General features: G+C 40.1%; 1 protein-coding gene across 1 annotated transcript in view; it reads left to right on the forward strand.

The window, feature by feature from the left end:
* The window catches only part of LOC128150342 (protein ELYS-like), a 39,303-nt gene that overhangs the window by 11,075 nt on the left and 15,966 nt on the right, over positions 1-12,262 (forward strand). The window contains exons 8-20 of the mRNA XM_052806459.1: positions 1,147-1,297; positions 3,828-3,960; positions 4,048-4,229; positions 4,690-4,751; positions 5,692-5,820; positions 6,745-6,835; positions 6,923-7,012; positions 7,175-7,315; positions 8,101-8,205; positions 8,952-9,045; positions 10,597-10,720; positions 10,833-10,889; positions 12,078-12,224. Coding sequence (XP_052662419.1) covers positions 1,147-1,297; positions 3,828-3,960; positions 4,048-4,229; positions 4,690-4,751; positions 5,692-5,820; positions 6,745-6,835; positions 6,923-7,012; positions 7,175-7,315; positions 8,101-8,205; positions 8,952-9,045; positions 10,597-10,720; positions 10,833-10,889; positions 12,078-12,224 — 1,506 coding nt within the window. The remainder of the gene's footprint in view (positions 1-1,146; positions 1,298-3,827; positions 3,961-4,047; positions 4,230-4,689; positions 4,752-5,691; positions 5,821-6,744; positions 6,836-6,922; positions 7,013-7,174; positions 7,316-8,100; positions 8,206-8,951; positions 9,046-10,596; positions 10,721-10,832; positions 10,890-12,077; positions 12,225-12,262) is intronic.

Genomic DNA, 12,262 nt, shown 5'->3' on the forward strand with positions numbered 1-12,262 from the left:
ACTCCCACCTCCCCCCAAAAACCCCCAAAGAAGCATTAGTACAGGATCTGTCTCCTACAGAGGACACTTGGAGTGTCGGAATACTTCCCTGTAGTCACAGATTGGTCAGTACTACATGACTGTCTGCCTGCGTGCCTGGCCGAGTCAAGTTTCTTGTCCGTCTTCCGTGGCAGAAAATTTAAGAGTTGTTCCCAATTGCCAGGCCAAATTTGAGTAAAGGAGGAGGAATCTACTGTTGACCCTTGTTCGTTGAAGAGAGTTCACAGAAGCTTGAAGGAAAGCTTGAAATCTAGTGCATCCAGCCATGGTCATGAAGCGCACCTTTACATTTGTCCTACATATTGCTTGCAGGTGGATAGAGTATACAGCCTCCACTTCCACATCAGAGTCTGACGAGTGCATCTCATTTGAAAACTGTCTTCAGATTTTACGGGTCAATAAAGTCATTACTTAACATCTTCCATGCAGTGGAGTTCCTTAACTTCTTAGATTTGCTTGCCCCAGTGGAGAATTTAAAATGCACTGTTTTGCTTCAGAAGTTGTCTTAGGCAGGAATTGTTTGATATCTTTTTCCCTTCCCCTCAGCCCTAACTTTGGGGGGAGCTGGCTCTTCATAGGTGAATAAAAGTTGAAATCTCTAGCAGTTAAAATTCATCTCTAAGAGGTTGATGGAGTTGTAGTACTTTATCCGACGAAAGGGTCTTTTGGCATGGTGGACCTGTTCAGGACATCTTTTATTATAAACTGTGTTTGGTGATTATTCCTTCTGTAATAAAAATGGGATTCTTTACTTAGGCTTCATGCTAGTTTTTCAAAGAGATGGTTTAGATTTTTCGTATCTACTCTGCACATGTCTGTTATTTCCAAAGTTACTTGATAAAGTAGAATGAACTGTGCATACTTCAGAGGAAATTTTAGCTAGGGAAATGCTAAATTTTGAAAATGTGCAAAGCCCGTTACTATTTGACACTTCATTCTCTTGCATGTCAGATGTAGTTTCTCTTTGCCATCAGAAATAAGCTCATGGGAAATATACAGGACAATATGCATATTATATTATACATATACACATTCTTTCATATTTAGCTATAATGTATGTTTTTATCTCAAAATGACCTTTTCTCTCTCCTTTTATTTTTCCCCCAGGGTCTGGAATACTGTGATGAAAGGTACAGTTTAGATCTTACGGGTGGAGTCTTTCCCTTGAGAGGGCAGACCAGCAATACCAAACTACTGAGCTGTCAGACCGTAGAAAAATTTCGCAACCATGTTGACAGAGAGGATAGTGTTAATGAAGGTTTGTTCTAATGTCCCTGTTTGGTTATTCTAAAATAAATAGTTTTGGAATCTAAGCAATGAATGCTGTTCTGTACCCCAGTCTGTGAGTCTTATAGACTAGCTGGTTGGGCTTATTTAAAAAGAAAAAATGGGTGCTTAAGTTATATGGGACTTCTTTAAAGGAAAAAATAAGTTGTATTTTATGCTTGCTGACGTGCTATAGCGATGTATGGTGGGGTCACCTGCATGATGCTTGTCAGTCGTTTTATTCCTCCAGCTGTCATCTTTGAACAATAAGATGATGCTCCCCATTGCTTAGGAATGTTACGTGAATTTTTCTTTCCCTGTTCAAACCTATGTCTGCATCTGCATCCAGCTGGTGGCCGGTCACAAGTGGTGTTCCCCAGGGCTCGGTATTGGGGCCAGTTCTGTTTAATATCTCTGTCAATGATCTGGACGAGGGGATTGAGTGCACCCTCAGTAAGTTTGCAGATGACACCAAGTTGGGTGGGAGTGTTGATCTGCTTGAGGGTCTACAGAGGCTCTATGGAAGGATCTGGACGGGCTGGCTCAATGGGCCAAGGCCAACTGTATGAGGTTCATCAAGGCTAAGTGCCAGGTCCTGCTCTTGGGTCACAAGAACCCCATGCAACACTACAGGCTTGGGAGGGAGTGGCTGGAAAGCTGCCTGGCTTTGGGCCCCTCGCTACAAGAAAGACATTGAGCGCATTCAAAGAAGGGCAACAGAGCTGGGGAAGGGTCTGGAGAACAAGTCTTATGGGGGCAGCTGAGGGAACTGGGGTTGTTTAGCCTGGAGAGAAGGAGGCTGAGGGGAGACCTTACCGTTCCCTACAAGTACCTGAAAGGAGGTTGTAGCGAGGTGGGTGTTGGTCTCTTCTCCCAGGTAGCAAGTGATAGGAGGAGAGGAAATGGCCTCAAGTTGCGCCTGGGGAGGTTCAGGTTGGATATTAGGAAAAATTTCCTCACTGAATGTGTTACGAAGCATTGGAACAGGCTGCCCGGGGTTGAGTCACCTTCCCTGGAGGTATTTAAAAGACAGGGAGATGTGGCGCTTAGGGACATGGTTTGGTGGTGGACTTGGCAGTTCTGTTTAGGGTTGGGCTCAATGAACATAAAGGTCTTTTCCAACCTCACCAACTCTATGATTCTATGATCTGCCTGTCCATTTCTTCCTCTCTAAATCTAATAGGTTCCTACACCTGCAAGTTCTTAAAGCAATAGCTTTCCTTGTCCATATACTCAGTTAAAACTTTTACGATGTCTTTCATTATCTTGCAATAATTAAATGTCCATCTCTGGGTTTACAAATTCAGTTATGCTCTGACCATATTTTTGAGCCTGCTGCAGTGATAACTTTCATGGCCCTTTGTTCTGACTGCATTATTCGCCTTCCTTCTCTTCTTACTGGCCTGTACTTATGTATGATGTTTACAAAGACGACACTTGCATGATCTTTCTAGGCTACTTCTGTTTATCATCTTTGACTTAGTCCTGAAGCGGCAACTTGCATCTCTTTTGTGATGCCATCCTCTATCAACAGTGTGTCAAAATCTAACAAAAACACCTTTGGATTTTCTCCACTTGTGTCGCGTTTCTGAGGAGAGTGCCTCCTAAAAGCTTGTTAAAAACAAACACACACCACTGCTCCACCACACCCGACGTGTGTGTCCCCCCCCCCCCCCCCCCCAACCAAAATAAGAACAACAACCCCCCTTTCTGTCTCCTTTTTATGAAGCATGAGGCATGGAGAAATACCTGTAATTTCTCTGATGGTTTCTAATTAGCTTTTATTCAGAATCTGTTCAAGTTAAGTTCTAGGCACACATGAGCTGCTGTTGGATGTGGGTTGAGGCTAGCAATGAAGCCGTCTTCTGAATTATGAAAATAATTGATATCTTCAAAGGCACTTGCAGCAGCTACAAAACGGAAGCGGCACAGATGTTCACAATGAAACATAGTAAAGTGTGTGGGGATCCCTAAATGTAATGATGAATTCAGCAGAGAACAGAGAAACATTTTGCCAAACGAACTGTCGTCTTCTTCCTTACTCTATTAGGGTAAATGATATACCACATCCTTTGCTTACATCTAGAGAATGCATTCTCCCCAGAGAAGACAAACCATTCCACTTACTGAGAGAACTGGAGTATAACATTGTGAATGTTTTATGTTAAAATCTTTATTCCAATTTCTCGTTTGTTGGGTTTGGGGTTTTTGTATTTATTTTGTGTGATAATTGTGTTCGTTCATTCTGAATGTGCTGGAAAAGAGCTATTCGTAAAACCTGTAATTGAGTGCAGTCTGGAAATTAATAGTGCCTGCTAAGTGATACAAGAAGAAGGGGCAGTATGACTGAAACCTGTCACAGAGATGTTTGCTATTCCGTAAATTCTTTTTGTTATTCTTAGCGAGTGTTGTGCTTCATGAGTGATATAACAGAATTAAGCCAAAATAGGAAGTGGTGTTTTAAAAATATCAGCTATAGCGTTATTTTCTACAAACAAGAAACAATGTCTTGTCTTTTACAGTAATATCGCCTGACACCAGTGTATCAATCTTCAGCTGGCAAGTGAATACATATGGTCAGGGAAAAGCATCTGCTTATTTGGGTGTATTTGACATTAATCGCTGGTATCATGCTCAAATGCCAGATTCACTAAGGTATATTTTTATTAAGTTGTTTTCAATATCCCTACAAATAAATCATTTGAAAGTCGGTGTTTAGCTTATGCACTTGCTTGCTTTCAGGCCAGAAGAATTCCTTCAGGATTGCCCCTATTTTGCGTTGTGGTCACTGGATACTGTAATAAGCATGACTTCTCCAAACCCCATTTTGGATATTCTGGTACACGAGCGGAGTCTAAGTCGGGGAGTTCCTCCTTCTTATCCACCACCTGAGCAGTTTTTTAACCCAAGCTCCTACAATTTTGGTGGGTATTTCACTGCTTTTGATAGTGATAAGCTTAAAGTGAGGTCAAATGCCATTTATTGGTTCTCCTGTTCATTGTTTGTCACTCAAACCCATCCCAAACCAAAAAGCCCCAAACCCCCACAAGCCCAACCCTTGATTACGTTGCACTAACAAGGTGTTTAATACTGTGACATATCTGACAGTCTGCTGAGTTTGGGGGGTTTGGTGCTTTTGTAATGTAGCCTGTGAAGTGGTGATGGTCGTTGAACTGAAGCTCAGAGCAGAGCACCTCGATAGCACTAGAGATAAAATTTCTACACGCAGTAATTATTTTCAAAAAAATAAGTTTGGAAGTGATCTGATGAAGAAAATGGGTACTCAGTTACAGCTTTCCAGATACTGCTATTTACAAAACGTAAACTGGTCATAACCTAAGTGCGAGAGTATGGAAGGTTGTCAAACGTTCATTGTCTCTGCAGATGGTACGTGCTTGCTGAACTCTGGAGTTGTTCATATGACTTGCACCGGCTTCCAGAAGGAGGTGATCTTTTACTGTATCTTTATTGAGAATGGCAAGAGATGAACCTTTCCTATGTTTTCTATTGTACTGCTTTCAGTGTCGGAGACCATTTTATGCCCATCTTGCCCATCCACACGCATGACGGCAATTGTGTCCTGCCAGTTTTATGCAAATGGTAACATTTTAGGTCCACTCTTGGGACTGTAAAACTACCACTGTCTCCTGTTGAAACACGCTGAGGGATTGAATGTCTAGAGCGGAATACAACGTTGCTGTAGGAGCAAGAACAAAAATGTTGTGGACGTTGGGGAAAGCTGTTACTTCTGCATTACCCATCAGTGGAACTGCCTCCATAGTCCTGAGTTAGGGTTTTGATGCCTGATTAACTTGAAAAAGGAGGGCGGAATGGAGAAAATGAAATATTACTTAACTGTTTGAGAAGAAATGTTTTTTTTTTTTTTCTCCCACACTTGGCCGAATTAAAACTTCCAAGCCACTGCACAGCTTGTGACAAATAATTTTGAATTAAATTTCAGCTCACTAAGTATTTCCAACATAAATCAACTTCTGCAGAAACAAGCACAGAAAGGGTCTTCCAAAGCGTGATTTAAAGTTGTGTGCTAGCTTTAGCTTATATAGAATGTATTTTGTGTCAGTGTTCAGGGAAAAAAAAAGGTCTGTGTATTGACAGAGAAGCTAGAAAATACCTAAAAGGTTAGCCATCGCAACGCTCTAGTTGTTTTACAGGATATTTTTTATAAACCATAGTAGTTAGTTTGGCTGCCGTCTTTAACTCTACGTAGTACTGCTTTTTCAGGTAGTTAACCTAAAGCATATTACCGATGCAAGCTTTCTGACAGTTTAAGTGAATATTTATATTATTTCTCTTAGTGATTATCCAGAACCTTAATGACTGAATAATGCTACTGTCTTAATCTGTAGTTTTTGATTGATGTTTCAGACCTTGAATTTTTTAAAGAAATCTGGTCCTTCTATAAGTGAAGCCATTCATGATAGCTACAACAGGTGTCTTGTAGCTGGCTTGCTGTCTCCAAGACTAGTTGATGTCCAGCCATCCAGTTTGAGTCAGGTGAGTGCATATCAGGGAATCAAGGGGGAAATACATCCGTCTTGTCTGACAGGGCTGTAGAGGCTACAAGACATGATAATCTGATTTTCCTGTTATTCGCAAGTTGCACTGAAATGCAGGTGTTGACTTGAGTTAGCATAAGTTATAGTATTCTTAGGTCCAAACTACTGAGTTGTTTTAGAAAAACCAACAAAACAAACAAAAAAACAAAAAGAAAAAAGTAAAATTTTATGAAGGATCTTTTCACCTGAAAGAAGTATCACAAGACAAAATGAAATAAGCTACTACTTAATACTGCATGTCTGTGCATAGCTGTGCATTGTCCTTACCTTGCTGGTAAGAATTACCACTGCATTATAATACAGTATTCAAACAGCCTAAAATTTAAACCTATTAGAATTTAAACGTTTCACTTCTTTTTCTGTCATTTTAGAAAATGATAACTTGAAGTTTTGGGTGTCTGAACTGCTTCATGTCTTCAGAGTCTAGGAAGCTGCTTGACCTTAGCTTCACTGTTTCCGTGCAAGCGTTGCACCGTTGTATTTGCTCTGTCCCCTTCACGCATTCCTGATGGCAAACTTCTACGTGCAAAATGCGTGACGGGTATTAGCAGAGGATGTTACCGGACATAGTTAATTGGAACTCGGTAAACTGAGACTATACTGCAGAGGCATGCAAATAAATGTTAGAATCAGCCTTCAGTAAGTTGAAAAGTTAGAGGAAAAGTTTAACGTGTTTCTCAGACCAACAAGCAGTCCAGCCTGTGGCTAGAATTAAGAAAAGGAATGTGGAATTAGCTGCGTGTGTACTAGTGGACTTTGTGATGTCTGAATGAGTGTACAGTTAGAAACAAACACTTGCTGTTGCTGGTTCAGATATTGAAAGCATGTAAGATTCTCAGTTCATTTTGTCGGTTACATTTAGGAGGAGCAGTTAGAAGCGGTATTGTCAGCTGCTGTCCAGACAGGTTCTTTAGAACTTCTGACTGGATGCATTAAACATTGGGCATCTGAAGGTAATGCTTCTTACGTTGTTCTTATGTTATGTATTTTCTAGTTTGCAATTGTCGATTCATTTCTTTTTTGTTTTCTTTTTTTTAAAGCGCAGCCAAGTTCTGCTGCTAATTTACGGTTTGTTCTTGAGTGGACATGGAACAAAGTGATCTATACAAAAGATGAGTTTGACCAAATATGTGAGTACTAGTGTAGTCATTCTGCAAACATAAAATCGTTCTTTCTAATTGAGCTTATTCAGGAATGTGGCGGTATATGGTACTGCACGGGGTTCTTCAAGCGTACTTTGAAACTCTGAAATTGCTCTGTAGGCTAATGATGTAATATTTATTCTTGAAAAGGTGTTCCGCTGTTTGATGGCTCTCGCAACTTTGTTGACCCGCAGACGTTACAGTCTCTTCAGCACTGCCAGTTGCTTTTGAGCAACCTTAGCACGGTCTTAACCTGTTTTCTAACAGAAGCACAAGAGCGTACTGAAAAAGGTTTGTAATCGTATATATGAAACCTTTGGTATGTTTTACTAAGATTTGGAATTATGCTTGAGTTGTAAGTGTGGAAAGATGAGCTTCTGTTGGTTTTGATGATTGGAAGACAGCCAAATTTAGCTGGGAGAAGGGGCTTAAATCTGAGGAGTTGGGACCACCACTTAATATGTGTTGATTTCAGGGAAATAGTTGGTTGTGGAGTTCATGCAAGTGGGTAGGGGAGGCTACATTCAGCAAGAAGCTGTGTAAGCAGCTGGGTGGAGATTCCAGCAACCGGATGTGGTAGTGCTGCAAATTATTCCTTTTAATTCTTAGCTAGCAATTTATAATTGCATGCAAATATTGTATTGCCAATTGCTAGAAAATATAAAGGAAGCACAAATGAGTAACTTGTAAAGTAAGTTACTTGAGTTTCTGTAGCTTTTTATGTTATCACTTGTCCTTGGCATATTGAGGGGAAAAGAAGAATATCCCTTTGCTACGGTAAAAATCCCCGCTACGTGAAAAACAAATGTCTTATTCGTGAGTGTATTTAATAGTTCCGGCTTTATTTTTTTTTCTTTTAACCTTTAGTGAATCTGGTTCTTTGTAGGGGTTGCTTTTTGTTTTGGCGGTGAATGTGGGGTTTTTTTCTTCAGATAAGAAGGTGCTACAGAGTGAGAAATGCAAAGACCACAATTTCTACCGCTTTACTTTTACTCTTTCTATTTGGGATGATGAAGGGGGTTTTGTTAAAATGAAAGGAATTGGATAACAAAAATCATCTTATGCCTTTTTTTCAGGTTTTACAGACTTGACAAACAAGCAGGTGCTCACTGGCCTCCTTTCTTTGTATGCACAAGTGATCATCTGGTTCTGTCAATCCAGTCTCCTTCCAGAGGGTTTAGGTAAGCATAAACTGTAATACAGTTGTAACAGGGAGACTATCCAGTAAGTGATTCCGATGAACACATGCTTAGCCATGTTTTTGTAAATGTTTTGTCAGTGCTGAAGTTTTGTTGGTGAAACGGCGATTTTACTGTTTTTTCAAATACATAGTGTGGAATAATGCAAGCAGTTTCTTTCCTGGATGTTCCTTAGAAAGAGCAATAAGCCTCTGACTTGAAGGAGTTGCTTGTGTCCACAGCTTGAAAGACTTGGGATTTTAAACAAATTACTATTACACAACAAATACTGGAATGCTTGTTTTTACAGCAAAGGCATTACCTGCGTGTTTGGAACTTTTTATTTATTGCTTGAGGAAAAAATACACCGTGGAAATACTTCTTTATTTGGGTGGATTATAAAGTCTATTGTCAGCCTTCATTGTCTCACAGATGCTCACATGACATGTTTAAGAAACCATTCCCTTTGAGAATTGTCCTTTTTGTAGTGAGCTTCCGCTTACAGTACATGTTCTGAATGCTACCTCAATTGTAAGCTTGAAATGGCACTTGAGACAACAAGGAATTGAGTCTTGGGTCTTACCGCTCCTTTAGCGAAGGCAGAAAGAGGATTGGCTTCTTTCAAAGTTGGAGGCTTGCCTGTGCTTCTTGATGCTTAGCTCGTATGATCTTCTGTCTTTTTAGTCAAACATTTTAGTTTCAAAATGTGATATTGCTTCTTTAACTTGCTTTTACTTTATTGCCTGTAGATGATGCTATGCATTTGGGTAGACCTTTCTACAATTACCCTCTGATTCAGAGCTACTACACTGGTCATCGACAGAAACTTGAGCGTTTATCAAGGTAAGCCTTACGGGAAAACTCGAGAGCACTTCCACTGCGAATTCAGAAGTGGCAGCACGTGGCTTTGCTATCAACAGTTGGTGTTTGCTTTGCTTAATGCAGTTGCCGGCAATCCTCTTCACTTCAGCGATGCATGCGTTCTCTTGAACACGGAGGTTACTTTCCTGTGTTACAATATTTGTATATACCTCTGCTTAGTACCATTTGTTGGCATCATCGTTTCTTGGTAGCGTACTTAATCCAGCGGCCAATCTGTATAATTTAGTACTACTGAAAAAGGTCACGTGTTCAGGATAGGGTCAGCGATCTCCCGTTCAGCAAAGCACGGCGTTCACAGAACAGGTGTTTTGGACAGAGAAGAAAGCAAGTTTTAAAAACAAAACAAACCTCATCTCGTTTATTGACCAGCGAGCGATGGTAATAACTGTATTGGCCTAAATCACAAGTACATTTGTGTGATTTAATGAGATAGTCAGAGTTCGATGTAGTTGGCACACCTAGCACTCTACTGGCTGTTGGATAAAAGTCACTTGCTGAACGTGAACTCTCTTTCCTGCACTAGCTCACTAGCATATAGGTGATATGCCTTGGATTAGATGACAATAGATTTTTCTTTGGAAATTGTGCTGAAAACTAAATAAAGAGCTAAAGAAGCTTAGGCTATGGCACTGCGAACAAGAACAAGATGCTGCAAGATGAGTTGAGGTGCAAGCTGCGGTGTAGTAGCTATTGACTTTAAAGTTCCTCTTACTTAGCTTACTTCTCAAGTAACTTACATACCGGCTCAGGTGTTCCTTAGAAGCATACAACCTCCAGTGTGCTCCTTCTGCTTCTTATTATGGGGAAAGTAAAGGGTAGTGTCACAGTCAGCCAAAGACTGCGATGGACTCGTGAAGAAAGCAATTTTAAAGGTTCACCCATCCATGGTTGTAATGGTCTGTGCATAGAAACGTAATGGGTATGTGCATAGAAACATAAACGCTGCTTAAGATGACACTAAACTTCACCTGTATGCTCAGCTTTCTGGAAACAACTTTTTTTCAGTAACAAAAGTGAGATGCTGAGAACAAAATCTGAACTTTCCATGGTGTTGTCTTCTCGCAGCTGTGTATTGGAACACTCCAACAGGAGGCATGAGACTTGTGTTGAAGAATAGTCCTGGTATTTTGATACTGTTACGTTTCCTCTGTTAGACAGTAGGAGAGTGGTTATTTCTGGCACATAAAAAACTTTGTTTACACTTCCTTTGTACTACAAGTAAGACAACAAAAGAGAAAACCTGAAAACGAAAAGGTCCCTTAGTAGGAGAGCTTTCCAGGATGTCTATTTGGAACTCCTTTAATAATTCAGTATGATCTAACAAACATCTTTCATCTGACTCGGAAATTTCTTTCATGTGCGTTTCAAGTCATAATCATGCCTTTGTGTGTTTGTCACTTTCTTTGCCTCATGGGAGCTTTTTTTTGTTTGGTTTGACTGGAGGAGATCTGTTACACTGAGAGGCTGGAATTAGTGTTTGACTCTCCGATTCCTTGCTACCTTTTGTTCCAGAGGAAAATGGGATTCTGACTGCTTGATGATTGATGGAATGGTTTCCCAGTTAGGAGACCAAGTTGAGAAGTTGTGGCGGAGAGATGAAGGAGGAACTGGGAAATACCCACCTGCTAGTTTACACGTGAGTGTTATGTTCACTGAAAACAGCAACGAACCCCCCAAAGCCCCACCCAAAAGCCAATGATTCATGAAAGACAGGAGTTTTTAAAAAACTTTTGATTTTTCATTTTCAGGCACTGCTGGATCTCTATTTGCTAGAAAGCATTGAAGAAAGCTACAAACATGCAATTGTATCCTTTCTCGTTATTTTTACTACACCTTCAGTATACGCACATAAATGTTCTTAAATGTTTGTCACCTGCGCGTTTAATAACATTTTTGAATTTATGCTTCCAAGACAGTGCAAGTGAAAACATTTAGTTTAGAATGAAGTCATGGACAGGAGCATTGTTTTATTTCTTTGTACTGTGGATTCCTTATGTTGTGGGGGTTTTTTTTTTGATGTTTTGTTGCAAAGTCTCTTTTCTGACATGCAAAAACAGGTTTGATAAGAAATGTTAAAGATAAAAATCTCCCTTGGTTTTTTCAAAACTTAGCACAGTTTTTAATTTTTTAAAGCACTCGTATCTGTAGCAAATGGCTGCTTACTAGGATGATGCACAAATACGTGCTGCTTCAGAGCAGAAGGATTTCTAACCGGTACCTGATTTTTGCCCAATTCATCCATCTTCCAGCCCAGATAGCAGTGCTTGCTTTTGTTCTGTTAGAAGTGCAGGCACACCGAAAAAGAAAGAGAGAGAAGAGAAAAGTCATTGGGCAGAAACTGAATTTTTAAGCTGCTGAAATATACAGAATTACTTGTTGTTGTTTGCTGCCTAACCCGAGAGGGGAGCCTAGAGAGCAAGGGGTTTAAAAACGGTTGTACCCCAGAGCTGTCTTATTAGAATATGTCCCTAAAAACGGATGTCAGAAACAGAAAATGACACTACCGATGAGTGATCCACATACTGTTTTAAATCCAGTTTCAATCGCTCAGTGCTACGTTGTCTTGTAAGGACACCTTAATTTACATTGTTCTATATACTCTGGAAATGAGGGAAAAAGCCAATGGTAGAATTTGTTTGCTTTAATAATTAAGCCTTGGATGTTCAGGTGTTTTGAATGTCCAACTGGTAGCTCCAGTGACTAAAGAGGGAGCCTGAGTTTGTAACAACGGAAGTATTTAAGTATCTAAAGTTAACCTTTCTGAATGCCTTACAGAAATCAAAGAGTGTTTCTTTCTGGCTATATATTCAAAATGCAGTTTGGGGGTTAGGACCTGACCGTCTTCAGATAGCTCAAAATGGCAAGACTAACATGGCAGTATTTTCTGCTTCCTACCACTTGTATATTCTGATTTCACTGTGTTTTTCGAAACATGATGTGATAAATGTTTGGTCTTCCAAATTTATTAGCCTTAACAAGATACTTGATGTCAGACAATTTACTTGCTGCTAGATATCATGCATTCCTTTCCGAATAAAACAGAAACTTCAATCGACTCCTTCCCAACTGCCTTTGCTATCCCTTGGGGACTTGTTAAGCTTATTCAAGGTTTTTGGCTTCTAGATCACAATGATTACGAAGTAAGTACGTTACAGTTCAGTTAGACATCCCTTACAGT

This window comes from Harpia harpyja, chromosome 13 (assembly GCF_026419915.1).
Source record: "Harpia harpyja isolate bHarHar1 chromosome 13, bHarHar1 primary haplotype, whole genome shotgun sequence".
Taxonomy (NCBI): Eukaryota; Metazoa; Chordata; class Aves; order Accipitriformes; family Accipitridae; genus Harpia; species Harpia harpyja.